We start from the raw sequence: 27,339 nt of genomic DNA, 5'->3' as shown, positions 1-27,339 counted from the left end.
ACCCTTATTTTTTCTTTCTCCTTTTTTCTTATGCACATAAATTAATGGCATAATATAACATAAACTCTTATTCTTTTCAATTTATGGAAATGAACCATTAATTTGGGACATCTTCAAATAAAATGGTATATTGAACTATTAATATAAAAAAATGGTATATTAAACTATTAATATAAAACGGATAAAGTATTTAGTAAATTAATAAAAAAAATGCCAATTTAGTTCAAGTTCATTTAACACCACACACGTCATTACATCAATGTTCATCCAAACAATCCCTCAATATTCAACGGCTTCACACATTCCCCACACACTGTCATTGACTGACGACTCTAACCCAGATTCCATTCCACCCACGTTATTATAAAGAAATATCCACACACACTTTAATCAAAATCAAACCCTTAATTTAATCAGCTTAAAAACATAACATCAATGGAACGAACATCATCAAACATTCAAGAATTAAACAAGGATGATGAGAACGAAAAGCGAATAGACACGGATTCGATCGAAAGAATATTCGAAAGCAAAAAGGTTCCACCGTGGCAACAACAACTAACAGTTCGTGCATTCGTTGTTAGTTTTATACTTGGGATTTTGTTTACGTTTATCGTAATGAAACTGAATCTTACAACTGGAATAATTCCATCGTTGAATGTATCTGCTGGACTTTTAGGGTTTTTCTTTGTGAAAACATGGACTAAATTTCTTGATAAATCTGGGATGTTGAAACAACCTTTTACTAGACAAGAGAATACTGTTATTCAGACTTGTGTTGTTGCTTCTTCCGGCATCGCCTTTTCTGGTACGTATGTTTCAATTCTTTTATTATATTAATCATAACTAATAACTACATATACTCCATAATATATTTTAATATAGTAGTAGATTATAAGTCACGAATTTTAGGGATTAATAAAACATATTAATACAGATAATATTAATATTTTAACCAATTATTATAATTAAATTATTATTATTAATTAATAAGTAAAAAAATCTACTTAGTTTGGTGGGATCATCATTTGAATTGAAAAAGAATATGACATTAATGTTTAAATAAATAATAATGGATAAATTTTTCAATTATCATTATATTTTGGAAACACAATCGTATGAAATATGAATTTATATTTGAAGTACCTTAGTCATTAAAAGATCTTTGTCTACAAATATTAGCTAATCATACATATATCTTTTCACAATTTCTATTTATTTGTGCATGCTCTACTTTAGTACTCAATCTTTTAGAATTTAAGCTTTTACATTCTTATTTGGGTCGTTGTAACCACAATTATTAACCTTTTGATATTGTCAGTCTCGGTTTCAAAATTCATCAACAATATATTGTAGGGTGACTAGGGAAACGGTAAAAAAAGATCACCGAGCTGAGACACCTTGAGTATAAATATTTGTCAAATAAAAAAAGTCACAATGATTTATCCGTTTATTGATATTTTTGCCGGCTGTCATTTTCATATGAGTATTCTTACACACCAATTTTTACGATACACAATCGAGAATGGATAATGCTTGTACACCATCATAAATTAAATTAATATTAGTATTAGTATTAATAATATATGAATATGAATAAAAAATAGTTTACAGATTACTCTGCTTTTCATATCAGCTAATACTAGTAGTAAATTATTTGTTTATTTTAAGTTATAGCCTACCAAATTATATTTAAGTGAGTAAATATAACGGTTAACTAAATAATTGTATTACTAGTAGTATATACTGTTTTAAATAAAGTTAGTTAATTGTGAAGATATAAAATTATAATTAACTTGGTGGATTTTATAAAGTTGGATAATCTTGCTAATGGTTGGTCACATTAGCTTTTTCTAGAGTTGGACAAGTGTTTTGTGATTGTTTGAAAAGTTAGAAGATATATTTGATAAGGATGTTATGAATTCTACTCGCCCCACTTACAAATACGAATCCTTTTTTTATTTTTTGAAAGATCAAATTTTATTACTAAACCATATAGAATAGTACACATGTATGCCTCAATGGGCCAAAATGATACAGACTCGAAACAACATAAAAACTATGCACGAAAGAGAATGAACACGGAACACAATTTTCAAATTCAATTTATCATCTTTCAAAAGTATATACTATAATAATTTTTCAAAGTTGCTATACGTAATATGTCTTTAATTTAATTAATTTCGAATATTTTTGACATAGATTACCTACATTTTCAACCTTTGACAATATTATAATGAGGACTAGTCAAATGAATTTAACTTTTAAGTTGAGATTCAAGTGATCAATCATTTAACTTTTAAGTTGTGATTGAAAAAAAATAAAAAAAAATTCAAAATTCAAAATTTTTTTTTCGAATAATTTTTTTTTTATTTTTTTTTTTCAATCACATGTGATTAGATTAGACATGCAGTGAATCACCTGTGATTCTGCATGCCAATCACATGTGATTGTAAAACACAATCACATGTGATTCTGCGTGTCAAATCCAGTCACATGTGATTGAAAAAACAAATTTGAAAAAAATAATAAAAAAATTTGATTTTTTTTTTTAAATTTTAAAATAAATATATTTTTTTTTAAAACAAATTTCGTAAAAAAAATATATTTCAAATTTTTTTTTTCAATCACATGTGATTGTCGTGCTCTGATTGATCCATTGAATTTCAAGTAAATTTTAAGATGCAAGAGATTACAACTCATATTATATTATCGATTTTAGAATAGAAAAGATTTTGGATATGTCATGTTTTGACAAAGGTAATATAATTATAATCTTTTTACACTTCATTTGACTCTTGCTTTTTAGTAAGTTTTCTTCACGTGATGATATTTTATTTTTGTATATATAAGTTTGCGAGTAATTAAGCATGCACACTTGCTTATAATATCAATCTAACAAATAATAATAATAATAATAATAATAATAATAATAATAATAATAATAATAATAATAATAATAATAATAATAATAATAATAATAATACCACTGAAGCTTGACTTGAGTTGTATGAGATGAAATTCAACTTGGGGTATTGTCAACCGAGGTTGAATTCCCAATCTAAGTAGGGAGTTTCCAACCTATGATGGTATTGCCAACATCAATGCAATTTGAGAAGGTCTCTTGGGAAATTTTTCAACTTTCGATGGTATTGCCAACATCGTTGCGAATTAGGTTTCCTCCTAACGCGTGTGTGGGTGACAAATTAGAGCATTCGATGTCGATATCGTCATTCAAAAAAAATAAAAAATAAAATAAAATAATAATAATAATAATAATAATAATAATAATAATAATAATAATAATAATAATAATAATACCAATAATGATAATAATAATAATAATAAAAATAATAATAATAATAATAATAATAATAATAATAATAATAATAATAATAATAATAATAAGAATAATACTTATTATTAATATTATTATTATTATTTATTATAATTAATAATACTAATATAATAATAATAATAATAATAATAATAATAATAATAATAATAATAATAATAATAATAATAATAATAATCATAATAATCATAATAATCATAACATATATATATATATATATATACATAGAGGTGTTCATCGGTTCGATTTTCAGTTTGTTCGGTATATTAGGTTCGGTGTATTCGAATTTGAATTTTTTTTGGGCAAAATTGAAAACCGAACCGAAAACCAAATATTCAAAATGAAAACTGAACCGAAACCGAAAACCGAATTCGAATTCAGTTCAATTTCGGTTAAAACCGAAAATCATGAAAAAATTCAAAACCATGATAGTTTAATTGTGTTGTTACTGATGTCTTAGTAATTTACATTCTTAAACAATGACGTACTATTAAATTATCAAAAATTCTATTATATATTAATATTTACAGCTTAATTGTGACGTTTACTGCTTCCGTTATTAAGAAGACGAACGTAATATATTGAGTAAAATAAATATAATGTCGACCACCTAATCGTCATATGAATGGGAACTTATTTAAACGATTGGATCTCAAAATATAATGACATTAAAATATAAATATACAAATTATATATTAAAATCTTTGAATACGGTTTTGAATTCGGTTTTCGGTTTAACCGAATTCAGAATATTCAAAACCAAAAACCGAACCGAAAACCAAATTCAAATTCAGTTTCGGTTTTACTCGATCCGAAAACCGTATTTCAAATTCGGTTTCGGTTTTTTACGGTTCAGTTCCGATTTGGTTTTCAGGTTAAACGGTTTCAAACCAAATACTGAGCACCCATATATATATATATATATATATATATATATATATATATATATATATATAGAGGGGGAAGTAACCAATCGGGGAAAGCGGGGGGAAGCAAAATTTATTTTTTTTTCGTTTTTTAAAAAAACTTTGTTCACGAATATTATAGATTGGATGAAAATATGAACATTTAATAAAGACACTTTGTGATAAATGTTTTTATTTTGGCGGAAAAACGCTTGAAGAAGCAATATATAACAATTATCGTGTTTTTCGATCGTGTGTTGAGGTTTTAGATATTAGGGTTTAGAAATTTAGGGTTTAGGGTTTAGATTTAGGATTTAGATTGAGTTTTTAACACGAACGGTTTAGAGTTTAGGGTTTTGGGTTTGGTGTTTTGGGTTTATGGAATAAACCCAAAACACCAAACCCTAAACCCTAAACTCTAAATCGGGCTAAATTTTACTTCACTAAACATGAAAAAAAAAGTTCACATTCTTCACGAACAATATTATCTTGAATGTTATTTTTGTCGATCGTTTTTCCGCCTAAATAATAAGATTCATCACGAAGTGTCTTTTCTAAATATTCATAATTTCGTGTGATCTTGATGCCGGAAAAAAAAATCCAAAAAAAAGGAAAAAAAATTGCTTCCCCCTCTTCCCCCCGATTGGTTACTTCCCCATTGATACTGCCTATATATATATATATATATATATATATATATATATATATATATATATATATATATATATATATATATATATATATATATATATATATATATATATATATATATATATATATATAACTCAGCATGTGTGAGAACCTGAGAACTCCAATTAGAACAATTTTGGTGAAATTCGAGCAATTTTTGGTGAAATTCGAGCAATTTTGGTGAATTCGAGCAATTTTGGTGAAATTCGAGCAAAAAAATTGGCGGGCGAACAAAAAACAAGAAATTCGAGCAATTTTGGTGAAATTCGAGCAAAAAAAAATGGCGGGGAGCAAAAATGGTGAAATTCGAGCAATGAGAATAAAAAAAATAAGGGCGAACAAAATTGGATATATTAGAACAAAATTGGAGGTATTAGAACAAAAAAAACAAGGGCGAACAAAATTGGATGTATTAGAACAAAATTGGAGTATTAGAACAAAATTTGATGTATTAGAACCAAAAAAAAAAAAACAAAACAAGCGCGAACAATTTTAAGGTATTAGAACAAAATTGAGATGCATCTTGTAGAAGATGATGCATCTTTTTTTGTAGAACTTAAATTGTAGAACTTAAATTGTTCTAATTTCAAATTTTTTGTTTTAATTTCAAATTTTTTGTTCTAATATCAAAATATTTGCTCTCCCTTCTTTTTTTTTGTTCGAATTAGCCAAAAATTGTTCGATTTTTGTCCTGTAAATGCATCATTTTCTACAAAAAAAAAAGATGCAAGTAGATGCATCTGTTATTTATCTCCAAAAAACAGAGTATCCATTGTACTGTAAATTACTCATGTGTTAAAAACTTCAAAATTTTATTAAAACAAACATTATGATAACTAAAATATCAAAAAAGTTTCGTGTCTGCATCTTGAACAAAATACGTTTGATTTTGAGAATTCCCTACCAGTCTTTATCGGTAGTGTACGATTTTTTTTTCCCAGCAGAATCAACAAAATTCTAATCTTCGTGTTGCTAATTTATATGATAAATGCAATTACAATCACGAGAACAATTACAAAATATCCAATATATTTCAAGAATCAACAAACGATTTGAAATTTATACAAACCCAAATAACAAAATCAAAAAACCATCAAGAATTGAAGTGGGTTTACAAAGTTACGTAGGCACATGTGACATAATTGTGTTTGTTTAAAAATTGAATTGAATTGCAACATATGTGGTAGCGGCAAATCGATTGATTGAAGATAAAAGTAGTGCTTTATTTTTTCTCCTTTTTTAATAAAAACCCAGTGGAAATCAAAGATAAAGATGGAGTTTGGTAGAATTATTAGGACTTGAAAGAATTTGGGGTAGGTGGAAATTAAAGATGAGATATGCCCGTACTTTTTATATTTTTGTTCGAACCTGTGCAATTTTGCTCGCCCGTGTAATGTTTTTGCTCGAATATGAAGTTCTCACCGTTCTTACCAATAAAAAGTTTTCATTTGATCCTTGTATATATATATATATATATATATATATATATATATATATATATATATATATATATATATATATATATATATATATATATATATATATATATATATAATAATAATAATAATAATAATAATAATAATAATAATAATACCCACATGCCACTTTATATATGTGAAAATTTCTTCACGTCTTTTCCTACCATGAAGTGACTGTCTAACCAATTCCTCACTTTCTTAATAAATATTGCAACCCGAATTTCCAATGTCAATAATCAATAAATAGATAATATCAAAATTATAATTTTCTCTATATTGACGTTTCATGTAGTTGGAAGTTTTTGTAGGGCCACCTATCACTTTAAATATTCTTAGCTATTTTTTTTTTTTTTTAAAGGCAAGAAATTGTATTACTATAAAAGATAATTGCATAAGAGAGCGGGCAAAGCCCCTCATACACGAAATAAACAAACACGACATGCGAATTACAATTTGATGCTAAGATTGCATCTACATGGATATCATTTTAACTAAACAAAATAGGCACTTGGTGAAATAAGCCAAGTTTGCCAATCTAAACTACGCTTTCTCGATCTAGTGTTGATCCACTCGAACGCCTTTACTTGGATCTCACTTAACGCTAACCGACCATTCCAACATTTGCCTTGAAAAACTTTACTATTACGATTTCTCCATAGTAAGTAAACACAAACCCACCCGATAGCTTGCCAAATCTTTTTACCCGAACTAGATAAAGTAATATTGCTATTTCCTTTGATAATTTCGTCTAGAGAAAGATTATAAAAATGGCTCATGTTGCACCATTTAAATACCCTTTCCCACACATCTATTGCGTGACTACAAAAAATTAACGAGTGCTCCACGGATTCCAAATCATTATCACACAACGGGCAACGTACACTATCAAAATCAACCCCACGTCTATCTAATTCCACTCTTACCGGTAATCTTTTTTTTATCGCACGCCACGCAAAAATCTCGAGCTTTTTAGGCGCTAGATTGTTGCGCTCAGTGCAATGATTCGAGACACCAGTATGTAACAATTTTTCATCAATTTCACGGGATAAAGTTTTAACATTAAACGTACCATCCGGGGCCAAACTCCACGACCACGCATCGGATTTGTTTTTGTCGAAGGGACAGGAATCAATTAGCTGAAGTATGCTAGTTAATTCACCACCAGCTCGACCAGTAGGTGCTCGACGCCAACACCAAACGGACCTGTTGCCTGCACTGTTGCCATTAATCTTGGACCTGTTGCCTGCACTGTTGCTATTAATCTCGGATCCAAACAGCCTGTCTTTGACCAGTACATCAGTTTGCATCTCTAGCCTGAATAAGCGCGGAAATAGATTGCACAGTTTGTCTTCTCCTATCCACTGATCTAGCCAGAATCTTGTGGACCCGCCATCGCCAATAGTCTTCAAAAAAGATTGTTTGAACGGAACATTACAGGCTTCAATATCCGAACCTGCACATAAAATATTATACCAAACACCCGATGTTGAACGACAATGAGAATCATCATTCAGCATCAAGCCACCACAAAACCCGTATATACTACGGATAACTTTAACCCAAAGTGAATTGGTTTTGGTTTTGAACCTCCACCACCACTTCCCGAGAAGAGCTAGATATTTACTTTTTAGTGACTCGATAATTAACCCCCCATTCCCGTAAGTATTTAAAATCGTATCCCATTTTACCCAAGAGATTTTTGAGTCTAAACCCGACCCGCCCCAAAAGAATTTTCTTCTCACACTCTCGAGTAGTTTCAACACACATGGCGGTGCACGGTAAAGCGAGAAATAATACAACGGAAGGCTCGTGAGGACCGATTTAATTAGGACCAATCTTCCTCCAAATGAAGACGCTTTTGATTTCCAACTTGAAAGTCTATTATTGAATTTATCAATAATGGGTTGCCAATCCTTTAATTTTTTCATTTTAGTCCCGATGGGCAAACCGAGATAAGTGAAAGGAAACGACCTAACTTGACAACCCATTAGAGCCGACAACATGTTAAGTTCCGAGGGGTCAACACGAATACCAAACACACAACTCTTATCAAAGTTCACTTTCAATCCGGATGCTAATTCAAAGCACTTAAGCAAATTCATGAGATTGTAAGCATTTAACCGACTCCATTCACCAAAGAATAATGTGTCATCCGCGTATTGTAGGTGTGTTATTTCGACCTCATCATTTCCAACTTTAATACCCTTAAATAAACCTCTATCCCTCGCCGCTTTAGCAAGGATATTCAACCCCTCGGCTGCCAAAATAAAGAGAAAGGGCGAGAAAGGGTCTCCTTGACGAACGCCCCGCTCAAGTATGAATTATTTAGTAGGAGACCCATTTACTAAAATTGAAATAGAAGCCGATTTAAGACAATTAAAAATCCAATTCCTCCATTTCGACCCGAACCCCATGCTTTTCATCACCTCGATTAAAAAACTCCAATTTAAGCTATCGAATGCTTTCTCAAAGTCAACTTTAAATAATAACCCATTCTTCTTTTTAGCTTTAAGAAAGTCAATCGTTTCGTTCGCAATAAGAACACCATCAAGTATATACCTACCCTTTAAGAACGCGCTTTGCTCCGCCCCTACGAGAGAAGGTAATAATTTCCTAAGTCGGTTAGAAAGAAGTTTTGCAACTATTTTGTAATAGCTACCGATGAGACTAATCGGTCTAAAGTCACTGAGACTAATTGGATCTTGCTTTTTCGGCACAAGAGTAACAAAAGATGCATTACACCCATTCGAGAATTCGCCCTTATCCCAAAACCGCGAAACCGCTTCCATGAGATCACCCTTTACTAGGTCCCAATATTTTTTGTAAAAATGAAGATTAAACCCGTCGGGGCCCGGCGCTTTAGTACCGCCACAATCATTTACTGCTTCTATAACTTCAGACTCAGCGAATTCACTTTCTAACATCAGAGCCTCGGCAGAAGTGATTGTCGGATATGACAGCTCAACCAGAGAAGGCCTGTCATGTTCAGGCTCTTTAAATCTGTTACAGAAGTGATTATATGCTTCGGATTTTATCTCCTCCGGGTTTTCGTTCCAAGAATCATTGATAATAATACCTCGAATGTTGCTTTTGTTATACTTGTTTCGGATATAGCCGTGGAAAAATTTAGTATTTTCATCCCCTCAAGTGCCCATTTAACGCGCGCCTTTTGTTTCGCCATACTTGTTTTAGTTTTTTCCATTTCTAACCAAATTTTTCTTTCACTTTTCCACGTTCCTATTTCCACTTGAGACAGAGCCGTAACTTCACCTTTTATCTCCAAAGAATCTGCAATATTTTTGTGAAACTCAATTTCACCATCCAATTTACCCAAATGTTCGTTACTCCACGGTTTAAGAGCAGATTTAACTGCTTTTAATTTGTTCATAAACACTCTATCTTTACGAGCCGCCATTCCATCAATCAAAACCCATGCATCGTTAATAACCTTCTCTGAACCGTCTATTTCTAACCACGCATCAAATATTTTAACCGGTTTCGGCCCGAAATTAATTTCCTCATCCTTTAAAATGATCGGGCAGTGGTCCGATTCCTTTCTTTCTAGAATTACAGCCGAGATGTTCTTCCATAAATCTAAAAATTTCTGTGAAATTAGGAAATGGTCTATCTTACTATATTTAAGGCCGTCATCGCTTACCCGCGTGAATAATCCTCCACCCATTGGAACGTCTACCAAATTACTATCTATAATAAAGTTGTTGAACCGTCTAGCTCTGCTTTCAACGAATACACAATTGAATCTTTCTTCAATATTCCTAACCTCATTAAAATCACCGATGATAGCCCACGCACCACTACAATCGCCTATAATACGCAAGATCGAGTCCCATAATCTCTGTTTCCCGGAGTCATCATGTGGCCCATAGACGTTGAGCACATTAATTTGTTCCCCGTTACTCTTCCATATCCCACTGATACCAATAACACGATCGAACCTAATGACATTAACAGCATCAAACAAAGTTTTATCCCAAATAAGCAATTGACCCCCGGATTTCCCTATCATTTCTTGCTGAATGAACTCGTAATCACCAGAACCCCATAACGAATATACCCAAGAAGCAGTTACTGTGGGTAACTTCGTTTCCTGGAGTGCACAAAATGAAGGTTTTTCCCTCAAAATTAACTTCTTAATATGACCAAACTTACTGTTCTTCCCGACCCCAAAACCCCTGACATTGTAAGAGAGCAGCTTCATTGACAAACTCTAGAATTCGAACAGGAAGGGAACAACTTACTGACAGCAATTGCTTTTCTTTTGCCACTTCAACCCCAAGCGGCAACCAAAGTCGTAAACACCCTCTGAATTAATGGAATTAAATGAGCGTGCTTCATTCGTTTCCTCAACACAATTCGCACCCACTTCTGCCTGCGGACCTGAATTCAAATTAGGATTTTCAAACGAGCTTGCACACGAGGAGCATCTTGAACAGGGAATTCTGTTCTCCCCACCCAATTTTCTTGCAACGTTTTTGACATTCATCATCCTTGAAGAAGTTTTCCATTTTCTCATACGGTACCAACAATAGTCGCGTTTGGTGTTATCAACTTTTTTACCCCCTTTTCGATTTGCCCTAGTAGCTGGTACCCATTTACCTGAATCCTTTGACTTTTTACTGCTTTTGTCTTTCCGAATACTTGATCCAATAATGTTGGGCCCATTACTAACACAGTTTGAAGTCTGGGCATGGTTGAGGCTAAGCCCATCTCTACAATCTTTGTTAATCGACTTCATTGGGCCACCAAGCCCAGTCCCCACAGGCCCACCATTTTCTGAAGAGGTATTGTCTTTTGATTGTGGATTTGGATTTTCAATGCCAATCTTATTTGGCCCAATGTTATTCTCTGCATCCTCAGTATTATTTGGGCCAACATTTCAACTGGGTAGTAGCCCATTAACATTACCGTTTGAATTTTCTTGGTTTCCTCCCTTCTCAGAATTTTCTTTTTCTTGGAACCCTACATTGTCATCAAACTGTGTTTCAGGAACCGTTGCATTGGGAGTTGGACCGCTGTCATCATGATTGCAGGCAAAAAGGTTGTTCAGATTCCAACAACTAGACCCCTCATCTTCTACGTCCTCACCGTTACGATTCCGGTCAAGTTTTCCGGAATTTAGGTCGGTAGCTGTATCCTCCACTCCCCCCTTCAGATCACCTTTTGCATCACCATTCTCATCCCCATTTTCACTACTTGTACCATCTGGATTGCCAATGAAATCTTCGTCATCTGAAACATCAAACGTATCATCGATGAATTCATCATCATCATCATCATCTTCCTGGACTGTTTCTTCCTCGAATTGATTGTTGTTTACCAGATTACTTTTGCTAGCGAAGGGGAATTCAAACACCATGGTAGTGTCCTCCTTGACACTGGCATAAACAGTACCATTATTATCTTGCAGATTTACCCAACCATCAATGTATGTAACGTTACTCCGATTATGAATAAGAACCCTACCAGAAATCAAATTTTGGTTTTCCGATCTTAAGTTGCAATTTTCCATATCCAAGATTCTCCCCCACCATCCAGCAATCCTTTTGAACACCTCTTCATTCCAACATGTAACCGGAACACCCTTAATGTCAATCCAGGCCAAACGTCCAGGGGACCAAGTCCCACCCTTCAGAACCCGTATAGAACACCACTTGTACAGTGCATGGTTTTTGTTATTTATTATTTCAGTAGCAGTATTAGAAGAATGAAATATTACAAGAACACTCATTCCACCAATATATTTGATACTTAAATAACTTAGCCCATCAGCTCTACATAATTCTTCAAACTGGTAGAATAGATCTAGGGATTTTAGTACACATATTAAGTATTTATCTTCCAAATCCCGATTGATGTCTTCATTTTGAACCTTTATTGTTCTAGCATCAGTGTAAGAACATTGATTCGGAGCGTGCATATTTGTGCCTGAAACCTTATCCTTCTTCATCTTGTTAAGAGTTTCCCTCAAGTCTTCTTTTTCACGATTCACCTTCATAAGTTTCTCCCTGAGATCCCTACCATTTTTGTTAATATAAAACTGCTTAATGTTCCAAAAATATCCAAATACTAAATTACAAATGAAAAAGATTAGCAGCATAACGAAGTCCAGTATTACTAGAATGATCATCATGCTTGTTGTGCATCATGAGCTTCATGAACGGGTCAGCCACATTATCATTTGTATGAACCTTTAAGAATACTAATATCATTCCTCTTAATGACTTAATGAATGTAGTCAAACTTTTGAAGAATGTGCCAGATACTTTTATGTACATGTGATTCTTTCAAAAGTATATTAACAACCGAACTATCACAGTACATATTATAGAAGATTAAATGTTGTGTACTACTCTGAGTGTAACAACAAACTTCCTTATCCAGACAGCTTTTTGAGCAGCTTCTCAGTCAATAATGTATTCTGCTTTTGTTATAGATTGCTCAATAGTGCTCTGCCTAGAGCTCTTCCAATCAACTGTCTTGCCCATCATGACAAAGAAACAACGTGACTGGATCGAGAATCATCTTGATCAGTTTGGAAACTAGAATCAGTATAAAACTTAATACTTAACTCTTCTTCCAAACCACCGTAAACCAAGAACATATCATTAGTACTCAACAAATACTAAAGAATATTCTTAACAACAATCCAATGTACTTCACCTGGATTATGTTGACAATGACTCGTCAAACTCAAAACTAACGAAACATCGAGTATAGTACATATCATGGCATACATAATGGATCATATAGCCAAAGCATATGTGATACATTTAATTTGTCTCATCTCATCTGCTGTGATAGGACTTTTGAGACTTTCTCAAGGTTATGTCCTTTTGCATTGGCAAAGCTCCATGCTTGGAGTTTTGCATGCTAAATCTCTGCAAGATAATGTATGTACTTTGATTCAAACCAATAAGCCAATTGAATCTATTGTATAGATCCTCATTCCAATAATATAAGTAGCTTCATCAAGATCCTTTATGGAAATACATTTTCTAAGCCAAGACTTGACATCCTGCAAGTTGGAATGTTTTTTCTAATAAGTAATATGTCATCAACATATAAGATCAAGAAGACTACTTTGCTCCCACTAGCTCTAATGTAAACTCAGGGCTTATCTTGATTTTGAGAAAAATTAAATACTTTGATTTTCTCATTAAACTTAACATTCTAGCTCCTGGATGCTTGCTTTAACCCATAAATGAATTTTAGTAGCTTGCATACTTTATTAGGATGCTTAGGATTCATAAACCCTTCCGGCTGAACCATATATACGTCCTAGCTTAGGTCGCCATTTTGGAAAGCGGTTTTGACATCCATTAGCTATATTTTATTATCATGAAAACTAACCATGGCAATAAGTATCCTAATGTTTTAAGGCTCGCGACTGGTGAAAAAATTTCATCATAACCTTTTGTCACAAATCGAGCTTTAAAAGTGTTTACATCACCGTCCATATCAGTCTTCCTTTGAAGACCTATTTTTACCTCATTGTCTTACAATTAGGTAGAAGATCAATCAAGTCTCATACTTGATTATCCTTCATGGACTGCATATCTGTATTCATAGAATCTAGTCATTTTCAGATTCAAGATCTGATATGGCCTCACGCAGCTATAGGATTCATCATAATCTCTTAGTTGAGGTTTATCTGAATTAATCAGATAATTAAACCTCATAAGCCGATGAGTTCTACTAGATCTATAAAGTGCAGGTGTAACACGTTCTGGCTCACAAACAGTGCGCTCAGTTTCAACGTGTGGATTGCTAGTGCTTACTGAAGGTATGTTACTTTAAAGTACTTGAATTTCTTCAAGATCTACTTTACTCCCACTGACTTCTTGTAAGAGAAGATCTCTTTCCAGGAATTCAGCAGACCGAGCAGAAAACACGTTGTCTTCAGCTTGGTAGTAAAAGTAGTAACCCATTGTTTCCTTTATGTATCGTACAAAGTAACATTAGATAGTTCTGCGTTCTAATTTGTTTGAAGTGTCATGCTTCACGTACGCTTTACAACCCCAGACTTTCAGATAAGACAACTTGGGATTCTTCCCATGCCATAACTCATATGGTGTCTTTTCTACCTTCATAGTTGAAATCACATTGAGTATGCCTGCAACAGACTCTCATGTATATCCCTAAAAGACAGTAGTAGAGAAATCAGACTTATCATAAATCAAACTATATCAAGTAAAGTTTGATTCCTCTTACTCTGACACACCATCGTGTTGTGGTGTGTAAGGTAGAGTGAACTATGAGACAATCCCACCATTCTTTAGGCGGTCCAAAAAACTCTTGATTCATAAACTTACTTACTCTATCGGAGCGAAGTGCTTTAATGGTCTTTCCAAGCTGATTATCTACTTCATTTTGGAATACTTTTGAATGTTAAAATAGCTTTATGTTTATGTTTCATCAAGAGAACATAATTATAGCTACTGTACTCATCAGTAAATGTAATGAAGTAAAATTAACTAAATCTATACATTGTTCTTAAAGGGATACATACAACAATATGTATTAGTCCTAAAAGATCTTTAGCTCTTTTACCTAAATCGGAGAAAGAAGCATTTGTCATCTTTTCCCATAAACATGACTCGCATACATCAAATGACTCAGAGTCAATTGATTCCAAAAGTTCATTAGATTAGAGTTTTGAAATGCATTGTTTGTTAATATGACCAATATGACAATGTCATAGATAGGTCTTATTCAAGTCTTGCAAGAAGACTTTGACGATGTAGGTATACACCGAATTCTCATTTGAAATTACACTATGCATATCAATTTCAAAAATATCATCACGTGGATAGGTATTAAGATAAATATATTATCTTTAGAAACTGAAATACCTAAGTGTGTAAATGCAAGTTCAATACTAACATCTTTCAAACTATGTCGCTCGCAGTATTGAGAGCATAATGCTATTGTTCCAACAAAATAATAAGACCACTTAGAAAAGTAAGTTCAGAGGTACCAATAGCTTTAACAAAAGCTTGATCCCCTTTGCCTACTTGCAAATCCAGTGTGTCTTTCTTCAGTCTATTACTTCTTTTCATTCCCTTCATATTGTTATAGGTGTGAAGGACACAATCAGTTAACAAAGATCTAGGAATCACTGGAAGAAGTATATAACTATATATGGAATATACCTGATTTGCTAGTCTCACCAGCGTTGCCTTTTCTCAGCTCAGATTGGAAGATAGGACAACTTCCTTCTCCAATTGCCAACCTTTCCACAATGGAAACATTCGGCGTCTTTTGTTGGGCTTTCCTTCTTGGAAGGTGGAATATTTTTCCTAGCAAATGATTTGTCATTTTCCTTCCACAAAGTATTCGGCTTATTCTTTTTCACCCTTCAATCCTATTTCTTCCTGATCATCGAACAACATTTGATAATCATTTTGCTGAGCAACAGCAACTGCCACAACATGAAGAAAGGATATGGGTTCTAAACTTTATTCAACTTCCAATTATGCTTGAGAACAATTCTCAAGTTGCAGTGCCAGTGTAGGAAGTTTGAACATTGAGTTTATCCTTCTCCAACAAAGAAGGAAGTGTGTTTTGGTTTACGTTTTGATTATTTGACATCTACAACAGATATAAGATTCAATTTAGTATTTTCGATATTGAACTTTAATAAATTAACTACCCAAGTTTTTATAATATTTATAAAAAAATAATTAATTTATGAAATCCTAAGATCCACATAGAGGTTCCATAGCCACATCTGTTGACCAGCTAGCAGTTATGGAGTCTATTGGTAGGTAGCGGGTACCAATTGCATTACAAGTACAACTCTTGGATCTTTATGGGACCTAGAGATATATGTAGTCCAACAAACCACTATTATCTAATGACATGTTTGTCCCATCATTGCCTCGAACTCAGGTCTCACCGTGAATACGATTAAGTCATCCAATTTGGAAACAGTGAAAATTCACGCTAGTCTCACTAGATCAAAAAATCCACCTCGTGGCTATAATTCAGCCTAGTCTCACTAGATCAGAAAAATAACGAGGAGTGTTTGCAAGCTCATTGGATGGCATGACTTAAATTTGATGGGTATTTTAGAAAAAGTTTGTGTCAAAGAATAATGCATGCACACAAGATTCGCTACACTATTAGTTAAAAAAACATTTTAACCAATTGTATATGTCAATTATGTTTGTGATCTAATTTGTTATTTAATTTATAGGATATAAAAATAACAAATACACAAACGTGTATCGTTTTAAAACAGTTATAAAAGATGTCGTCCATATATATTATTTGACTTTCAAAATCATTTAACATTAAACTCGTTAGAGTTTAACTTATTTTAAAATCATCAATTTTAATCTTAGAAACTCGTTTAGAGTTTTATTTAATGTTTCCATAAAAAAAATATATGTAATTTAAGTCTCAAAATTATTTAACTTTAAACTCTTTAGAGTTTAACTTTTTAAAATCAACAATTTTAATATTTGAAACTCGTTACCGGTTTTATTTAATGTTTCCTTTCAAAAACATTTAGCATATATTATAATCAACAATTATATATAAATGCAAAAATAAAACACAACCATACATCACACACACATAGCCTAGCCCAAAAATCCTATGCTTGATCCCATGAGCCGACATGGGATCAAGAGGTCAAACTAAGGGTAATATCGTAGCTCCCACTTGATTCAATAACCAAGTGAAAAACTTGACAAAGTCATCGTTGTTAACTTGACCTGTTCGCCATCTTCTAAGTCAAACTTCACGTTGCATCTATATCTTCAATCTTCATCTTATTACATTTATTTAAAATTGAAAAATACAACTAATCTAATACTTTTACAATTTAGAATAAACATAAATAAATACTATGAAATTGAAAAATAAATATAATACAACTCTGGCTTCAAAATGGTCTTTCTTATAAATCAATATGACTTAATATTGCCGTAATCAACAATCACAACAATCATACATAGGTCGGGGCATTATGGGCTATGTGAGCAATCACAATTTTAATAACTACATTATTAAAACCTACATATGGCTTGTCCATGGTTACAATGCATGTGTACAACCATGGAATAAAATAAACAACAATTATTCAAGCCATAAAAATAAATTCAAAATTTACAACAGTGATTTTTTTCAGATCTTATTCGTGCGTCATGAGGTAATCAACAAAGTTGACTTTCAAAACCATAAAGGTTTTGACTCTTACCAATTCACCACAAAGCTAAATCTAAAGAAAATCACGCGACAATTAAGATGGTGTAAAAGCGGCTCGGATACCACTGTTGGAAAATCGTGTGTACTTTTAAATTCAGATTAACGCAGCGGATAGTTAAAATAATAATCTTTTATTATATACACAATTAAATAATAATTTATTTAATAATAAATTCACATGATTAAATAATCGCTTATTTAGTAAAACTTTCACACGATTAAACCGTCCCATTGCAATCCAGTTACACTACTAATAATTGTCATGAATATAAAAACAAAAGAGGAGTTAACGATATACCTTTCTTGGAGAAATTGATGAGACGGAGAAGAACTTACGATCAAAAGTATGACCGTCTCTTTGGATAGTCCACACTACACTTTCAAACAACGTCAATGGATGCTAGTCCAAACCCGACTAATTTATTATAATAATCATATTATTATAATAAAATAACAAATATTATTAATACTTCCGTATATGTATGTAGAGATCTTTGTAAAAGAATCAAAGTAGTTGTTTTGATTTTAGTGCAAGAAGGATAATAATGCACTAGCAATTTTTTGGTGTGTTTTTGTTTTCGATGAAACAAAGAATAAAAAACACTACTTCTTTAGTGAACTAAAAAGCAATCAAATATATAGGAAATAATACATCGAAATTTCAAAAGGCAACAACCATTTTTCTTCCCACCATCCATCATATTATATTATAGGGGTTTATCATATTTACCCTTCCTAACTTTCAAAATCACATATATACCCACTTAAAAATATTAATATCATATATGTTCATTCTTAACTTTTAAAATATCATATTTATCCACTTAAACAAAATAATATCAAATATACTCATTCTAAACACTTAAACATATCATATATATCCATAAATAGATCAAACGATATATAAAGCTTATTGAAACCCTAACATTGCAATAATCAAATACGGATTATATGGCTTAACACAACATGGATATATTTACCAAACACTTAAATATATTTAAAAAACTTCAGCTACTAGCTACCCATTACCAGCTTTCAGCTTCCAGCTACCCGCTAACAACTTTCAGCTTCCAGCTACTAGCTAGTTTTGCCAAACATACCCATAGATAGATACCATCAAATATCAAATATGGAGTATATATCAACATACCAATATCTCCTGCTTAACAAAATAATCATTCAGTATCTATTCCGACACGCAGATCTATAATTGCTTATGCAACATGGATAGATTCAGACATATACAAAGATACATATCATCAAATATACTCCGTATATCATCATAACATCATTTTTAGGTCAACAAAATACATACATAAATTTTATAAATAAATACTCATTTTAGTATCAAATATATTTCAAATTATTTCATTTCAAGGACAAACATAGATCTGTATCGTTCAACATATTGAAATCAATAAATTTAGTATGAAATCGATATAAATATACAATACATATACAGGTTAATCGATTGGTTAGAAAAATAATCAAATTCATACAAAGATTAAGGTTTGTAATCAATCATATGAACACAACAAACTTGTTGAAATCAAAGCATCAGTAAGCTATCACTTGATCTATCCATGAGTATATATGATATGTTTTTGTTTTTAGAATGGGTATAGATGATATTATCTTGTTTAAGTGGATAAATATGATATTTCAAAAGTTGAAAATGGATATATACGATATTAATATTTTTAAGTGAGTATATATGTGATTTTGAAGGTTAGGAAGGGTATATATGATAAAACCCCTATATTATATATACTCTATATATTGAAAACGTATGAGACAATTAGATTTTCAAATCTAATTTTAAATAAATAAATCTACTTTTAAGATTTTTAAAATCAATTCAAATCTCCTTTTCATATCCATAGGGTTCTATTGATTGTGGGTATGTTCAAAAAGAAATGGTTGGTAAGTCGGGCGGACAATTATTAATTTGGGATAAAAACATCTTCGAGGTTTCTAGTGAGTTAATTGGTGACTTTTTTATTGCTATACGGGGAAAATGGAAAAAGTCGGGTAATGAATCGATTATTGTCAATGTGTACGGTCCGCATGATGACGCTAACAAATGTAAATTTTGGGATTCGCTTGACAAGATTTTGTGTATTGATGGTGTGTCGTGGGTCATTTGTGGGGACTTTAACGAGGTTAGAGATAAGTCGGAAAGATTGAATTGTGAATTTTTTGATAATCGGGCTAAGAGGTTTAACGAGTTCATTGACAGAAATAGTTTAGTGGACATTCCTTTGGGTGGGAGGAAATTTACTAGGGTTAGTGATGATGGGATGAAAATGAGTAAGCTAGATAGATTCTTGGTTTCGGACGACTTTCTTAACCTTTGGACCGATCTAAACGTGGTGGCTTTAGATAAAAGTGTATCGGACCATTGTCCTATTTCGTTGTCGGATGGTGAGGTGGATTTTGGGCCTAAACCGTTCAAAATCTTTGATGATTGGTTCGTGGTTGAGGGTATTGACAAGGTTATTGCCGATTCTTGGTCTGGTCCAATGGGGGGTAACCGGAAGGATTGCATTTTCCGTAACAAGTTAAAAAGATTAAAAGGTGACCTTAAAGAATGGAGTAAAGTTCACTTTGGTAAGCTTGATAGTGAGATTGAGACGGTTAAAAAGGTAGTAACGGATCTTGAATTGAAAGCTGAAGTAGGTTGTTTAAATGATGAAGAGCGAGCTAAATGGCTAAACTCGAGAAAAACATGGATGGAAAAGGAAAAAATTAAAACAGGAATGCTAAAGCAGAAAGCACGTGTTCGATGGATGATTGATGGAGACGAAAACTCAAAATATTTCCATAATTCCTTAAAGAGAAAATATAATAAAAACAACATCCGGGGGATTAATGTTAACGGGTCTTGGTGTGAAAATCCTAACACAATCAAAGAAGTTGCTTTCAACCACTTTAAGAGCATTTTCGAGGTGCATAATTCGGATGGACCAAGCCTTGAAGGGCTGTTTTCTGAATCGATTACATCAGTGGATAATGAGCTCTTAGAAGCTCCCTTTACGGAAGAGGAAATTTGGGAATCGGTCAAATGTTGTGGTAGTTCGAAGGCCCCGGGACCGGATGGGTTCAACTTTGGTTTTTTCAAAAAGTTTTGGTCCATAATCAAAGATGATTTGGTAGGTGCAATCAACTGGTTTTGGGTTTTTGGTGAGTTTTCAAAGGGTTGCAATGCTTCTTTTGTTTCCCTTATTCGGAAGAAATGGGATCCGCTGAGTTTTAGTGATTATCGTCCAATTAGTCTTATATACAGTTATTATAAGATTATCGCGAAAATGTTGTCCTTGAGAATTCGTAAAGTGGTACCTCGTCTTGTAGGGATGGAACAAAGTGCGTTTCTTGGGGGGTAGATATATTCTTGATGGTGCGTTAGTTGCTAATGAAGTGGTCGAAGATCTTAAACGAAACAAAAAGCACGGCCTAATCTTTAAGGTAGACTTCGAGAAAGCCTTTGATTCGCTTAATTGGGATTATCTTCTTGAAGTGATGAAATGTATGGGGTTTGGTACCAAATGGTGCAAGTGGATTTCTTAGTGTCTTAAATCGGCTACAATCTCCATTCTCATAAACGGGTCTCTGACAAGTGAGTTTAATCTTAAAAGGGGCGTTCGCCAAGGTGACCCTTTATCGCCTTTTCTTTTTATTATTGCAGCGGAGGGACTTAATATCCTAACGAAAGTGGCGGTTGAGAGAGGAATGTATAAAGGGGTGGAGGTGGGTAAAGATAAAGTCGTCATCTCCCATTTGCAATATGCGGATGATACGATTTTTTTTGGCGAATGGAGTAGACGTAATGCGCGAAATTTAATGTACTTGTTGGAATGTTTTGAACGGGCTTCGGGGCTGAAGGTTAATTATAATAAAAGTCAATTATTTGGGATAGGCATCAGTAATGATAACGTGGAAGCTCTTGCGTCTTGGTGTTCGTGTCTCGACGGTCGATTGCCTTTCATGTATTTGGGTATTCCCGTGGGTAATAGGATGAAGAAATTGAATGGTTGGTCCCCGGTGATCGATAAATTTAACAAGAGATTAGCGGATTGGAGAGCAAAAATGATTTCTTTCGGTGGACGGTTAACTTTAGTTAAGTCGGTTCTCTCTAGCCTACCTCTCTATTACTTCTCGCTCTTTCGTGCCCCTACTTGTGTGCTTAATTCTCTCGAGAGTGTGAGACGAAAATTTTTTTGGGGCGGGACGGGTTCTAATTCTAAAATGTCATGGGTTAAGTGGGAAAAAATCCTTCTTCCTCACGAAGAAGGAGGTTTAAATATCATGTCCTTAAAAAGTAAAAATTTGGCTCTTCTTTGTAAGTGGTGGTGAAGGTTTAAAACCGAAACTAACACTTTGTGGGTCACCGTTATTCGTAGCATTTATGGTTCTAATGGAGGTCTTGAGCTTGGTAACGGGCTTGCCCGGAATCCAAACGCTAGCCTTTGGAATTCTATTTATGATGCAGGAAAACATGTGGACGGGTTAGGGATTTCTTTCTCTAATTCTTTCATACGCTCAATCGGGGACGGGAAAAGCACTTATTTTTGGGATGACATTTGGGTGGGGAACACAAGCTTTAAGGACAGATTCAAAAGACTACACAGGCTAGAGATTGACAAAGATATCAACATCAGTAACAAAATCGAAGAATTCAAAGGAGATGGGCTTGGCAATTGGGCCTATCCACCAATGGGCCGAACGAATAGTGAACTAAATGAGTTGCGTGATACTGTTCGGAACTTACAGCTGACCGAATGTAAAAAAGATTGTTGGAGATGGAATCTTAATTCAGAGGGCATTTATACGGTCAAGGACTGTTCGGTTCTTGTCGACAAAGTCATTCTACCACGTGCGGTTAATTCTATTGAGTCGTTGCGAAATGGTTTGGTTCCAAAAAAAGTGGAGGTGTTTATTTGGCGGGCGAGATTAGGACGTATACCGGTAAGATTCGAGTTAGATAAACGGGGCATCGACTTGAATAGTGTGAGATGCCCGATTTGTGATGATGACATTGAGACGGTGGAGCATATACTTTTTTCCTGTCAAGTGGCAAAAGACATTTGGGCTAAAGTTCTTAAATGGTGGGGGTATAATTCGGCTATATTCGGGTTTGAGGATATTTTTAATGGTACTTTCGGCTGTGTAGCACAGGATCATAAAAAGAATCAATGGCAAGCGGTTAGTTGGGTGGTTTGTTACATTCTATGGAAGAATAGAAATGCAAAGGTGTTCAAGAATAAGCTCGAGACGGTCCCATCCTTATTTAGCGAGGCTCAAGTTCTTTCATATGTCTGGATTTCACGACGTTGCAAGGGTCATATTATGGATTGGCTACAATGGTTCTCACACCCTTAGTTTTAACTCCTTTTATTAGTTGCAATCTTTGCAATTAGCTTAGGGCAATGTAATTTGTTTTTCCTTATTTCTTTCGTGATGTATCGTGCTGTTAAGGGTGCCCAGTCAACCATTTACTATTCGTGATTGTTTAATATAAGTCTTTCTTGCTTTTCAAAAAAAAATATTCCATATGGATATGAATATGATTTAATATATTAATAATTTCTATCATATCGCTTTCATGTGAATAGTAAATTAATTAATTTCGTTTCATTTACTATTCATATAAATAGTAAATGAATTAATTTCGATTTACTATTTTGTTACTTGAGTAATATATATACATAATATATATATTTTATTTGACGTCTCGGTGTATATGTGTGTGACCCCGAAGGCTCAAATGAAGTTGGCCATATAGTTATATGTTGTACCTTGCACATTAATCCTACAATGGGTACGTCTAACCATGGGTCAGGTTGACTAACAGGTTGAAACGGGTCATGGGTCAATTATGCCTAACATAGCCTGGTACGCCTAATGTACTACTTGTTACTTGTGATTTGTGATAGCTCTTTATGTTCTTACATGTTTTGATTTTAGGGTATTTCTAACATGCCATGAACTTTTCTAAACATCTTTTTGAAATCTATCAATGACGTATGAACTAATCTTGTAACTTTTTCAGGAGGATTTGGTAGTTATTTGTTGGGTATGAGTGAAGAAATTGCAAAACAATCAAAGGAAAAAAACTCTGCAATGAACACGAAGAACCCTTCTTTAGGATGGATGATTGTTTTTCTTTTTGTTGTTAGCTTCCTTGGACTCTTTTCTGTTGTCCCTCTTCGCAAGGTACATTTACATATTCTCATTGCATGCATAGTAACAACTACATAATGTACTTTATTTGTTGAGTTACGATCGTTAATTTTACTAGAGGTTTGTAACCTACCTTGTGTGATTCCTGTTGAAGCATATGCACGAATTTTACCAATATAATTGTCGCAGATAATGGTTATCGACTTCAAACTGATATATCCAAGCGGCACAGCAACTGCTCACCTGATAAACAGTTTTCACACTCCCCGGGGTGCCAAACTAGCCAAGTAAACACACAAACATTTTCATTTAATTTCCATTTTAGTCAAATATCTCCCCTGCAACTTCATTGTTTAATTTCTCAATATCGATATTACAGGAAACAAGTAAAAACTTTAGGAAAATTCTTCTCCTTCAGTTTCTTATGGGGCTTCTTTCAATGGTTCTTTACCGGTGGAGATAACTGTGGATTTGCAAGCTTCCCTACGCTCGGCCTTAAGGCCTTTGAAAATAGGTAAGCTAAATTTTTCAGCATTTAATTCTTAATTTGTCATTTGTTTTTCTTTTTTATTTTCGCGAATAACTTCCCATTTGTAAAATATATCAGATTCAATTACAGAATACTTCAATCAACAAGATTACAATCTTAACTTTGAAGAAAATAAAATCGAATAGACTAAAATCTCTCAAACAGCAAACATCAAAATTACAATCACTAAAAGTGATTGATTGAATGAATAACAGAAGCACTCTATTGATCTGATTAATGAAGATGAAGATGATTAGGGTTTCGGATACTGTGTGTTTTGAGAGAAAACCACAGAATGAGAATGAATGACTGAATCGTTGGAGACAACTTGGTCCCCAAGTAGCCCTTTAATCTTCTAAAAAATGCAATATGGTCCTCCAACTTGATTCCAACTTTAATCTTCAATAACTTGTCAACTTTAGTCCTTTACTTTAAAGAATCCAGCAATGCCAATCCTTCCAATATAACCACCATTATTCTGCAAACACTAGAACCAAAGAATAAATAACAATTTCAAATATAAATTAAAAATAAGCTTGAACAATTTATAAATTTTAACACCATTGTTTCTCATCAATCAACATTTTTTTCTGTCGAAACCAGGTTTTATTTCGACTTTTCAGCAACATATGTCGGTGTTGGAATGATCTGCCCATATTTGATCAATGTATCATTACTCGTCGGAACAATTCTTTCATGGGGTATAATGTGGCCACTCATAAACGATAAGAAAGGCGATTGGTATCCTGCAGATCTCAAATCAAGTGATCTTCACGGTTTGCAAGGTTACAGGGTAATCTCATTATTTCTACCTACTTCTTTATTATATTGCATTTCAATTTTGGGCAAATGACCCGAAAAAATGAGTAACATAATTTACCTAGATTACCAATAAAGGATGATGGCATGGTGTCAACGTGGCATCTACATTTCGATGACGTGACTTCTAGCTAGACAATATTACCTTAATTTCACATATCTTGAACTTGTAATCCTTTTTGAGCAAAAACTAAAAAAAACACATTACCTTTTTGGGGCATCTGAAAAAGTCATATTACTTTTATTGTTAATTTAGGTAACTTACATTACCTTTTTGGGCCATTTTCCTCTTAATTTTTCTGCCTTGGTTTTTAAATATATAACGTATCGTAATTGCAGGTGTTCATCGCCATTGCAATGATCTTAGGTGATGGGCTCTACAACTTCATAAAAGTCCTTGGTCGCACCTTATTCGGCTTATACCACCAGTTTAATCAGCAAAAAATCCAAAGCGATATTCCCGTTACCGGTAATTCATCACCCGATCTACCTTCTATATCTTACGATGAACAAAAACGCGTTCGATTGTTTCTCAAGGATGAAATTCCAACGTGGATCGCAATCGTTGGTTACCTAACTATCGCTATTATATCTGCTGCTACTCTTCCTCACATCTTCCATCAACTCAAATGGTACTACATTGCTACTATTTACATTTTTGCCCCTGCGTTAGCCTTCTGTAACGCATACGGGGCTGGGCTCACCGACTGGTCCTTAGCATCAACATATGGTAAGCTAGCAATCTTTATTATCGGAGCATGGGCCGGTAGCTCAAACGGGGGTGTCCTAGCCGGACTAGCCGCTTGTGGGGTCATGATGAACATAGTCTCGACGGCTTCTGACTTAATGCAAGACTTCAAAACCGGTTACATGACCTTATCTTCACCTCGGTCCATGTTTGTTAGCCAAGTGATTGGGACCGCAATGGGCTGCATCATATCACCCTGCGTTTTCTGGCTTTTTTACAAAGCGTTTGACAATCTCGGAATCTCGGGTTCCGATTACCCTGCACCAAACGCTCTCATTTACCGAAACATTGCCATTTTAGGAGTTGAAGGCTTTTCAGCGTTACCCGATAAATGCCTTACGCTTTGTTACATATTTTTCGGGTTTGCTATTTTTGTGAATGGGATTAGGGATGCAGTGGGTAAAAAACGAGCGAGTTTTATTCCGATTCCTATGGCAATGGCGATTCCTTTTTACATAGGAGGGTATTTCGCGATTGACATGTGTGTTGGAAGTTTGATCTTGTTCATTTGGTCGAGGATTAACAGAGCGAAAGCGGCTGCGTTTGGACCTGCAGTTGCTTCAGGGTTGATTTGTGGAGATGGAATTTGGACTTTACCGAGTTCGATTCTTGCTTTGGCTGGTGTTAATCCTCCGATTTGCATGAAGTTTCTTTCGAGATCGACTAATATCAGAGTTGACAAGTTCTTGAGTTTGTAAATCGTTGTTACGAGTATTGTTTACTGTACCTTAATTATACAAAGTACCAAAGTGTAAAATACTAAAATGTGAGTACTATGGAACTTGTGTGTTTGTCCTTTGCTTTCCTCTAGATTTGTTTGAAATTCAGTTTGTAGTATTCAGTGATGGGGATCTTTGAACGGAATTTTTAGGGGCCAAAAATTGTCCTAGTGTAAGTGTAAACGAGTAAATAAATAAAGTTTTTTTTTTTTCGTTGGAGCTATTTGAGTAAGACGAGTTTTTTTATTTAGATGTTTACAATCTAACTGGATTATTTTAGATGTTTACAATCTAACTGGATTATTTTTTATGACAGTTTCTGACACTTCTTAACAACACTTCTTAATTAAATTATTGATAATGCAAATTAAGCGAGCCTTAACCATACTAGCTATGTCTTTTTATACAAACTTCAATTTGATCAATTCATAAGTCTAAATATTCGTAACTCGGAGTGCTATGGCTACAAAATTCAATTTCTCATTCAAACTTCAAGGTGAAGGACCCCCTAGCCCATTAAAATATCACATTGTTTATAGAATAGAATAGAATAGAATTATCAATTTTAAAATACATATGCTACAAATATAGAAAGGGAAACTTTGTTAAGTATATATAACTTCTTCGAGTACGTTTGATGAACAGCTTTCGAAAGTTCTAACGTTTTTATTAAAAAAAATC

At 33.6% G+C, this 27,339-nt stretch overlaps 1 protein-coding gene across 1 annotated transcript; it reads left to right on the top strand.

Annotated features, from left to right (window-relative positions):
* Nucleotides 1-300: 300 nt before the first annotated feature.
* LOC139894446 (probable metal-nicotianamine transporter YSL7) lies at nucleotides 301-26,883 on the top strand. Its single transcript, XM_071877742.1, has 6 exons — nucleotides 301-808; nucleotides 23,713-23,876; nucleotides 24,033-24,130; nucleotides 24,223-24,357; nucleotides 24,976-25,165; nucleotides 25,531-26,883. The coding sequence occupies exons 1-6, from the start codon at nucleotides 436-438 to the stop codon at nucleotides 26,635-26,637; spliced, it is 2,067 nt and encodes a 688-aa protein (XP_071733843.1). The 5' UTR covers nucleotides 301-435; the 3' UTR covers nucleotides 26,638-26,883.
* Nucleotides 26,884-27,339: the final 456 nt, after the last annotated feature.

This window comes from Rutidosis leptorrhynchoides, chromosome 2 (genome assembly GCF_046630445.1).
Source record: "Rutidosis leptorrhynchoides isolate AG116_Rl617_1_P2 chromosome 2, CSIRO_AGI_Rlap_v1, whole genome shotgun sequence".
NCBI classification, from domain to species: Eukaryota; Viridiplantae; Streptophyta; class Magnoliopsida; order Asterales; family Asteraceae; genus Rutidosis; species Rutidosis leptorrhynchoides.
Note: the sequence above shows the minus strand (reverse complement) of the source record. Positions and strands in the feature narration are given on the sequence as shown.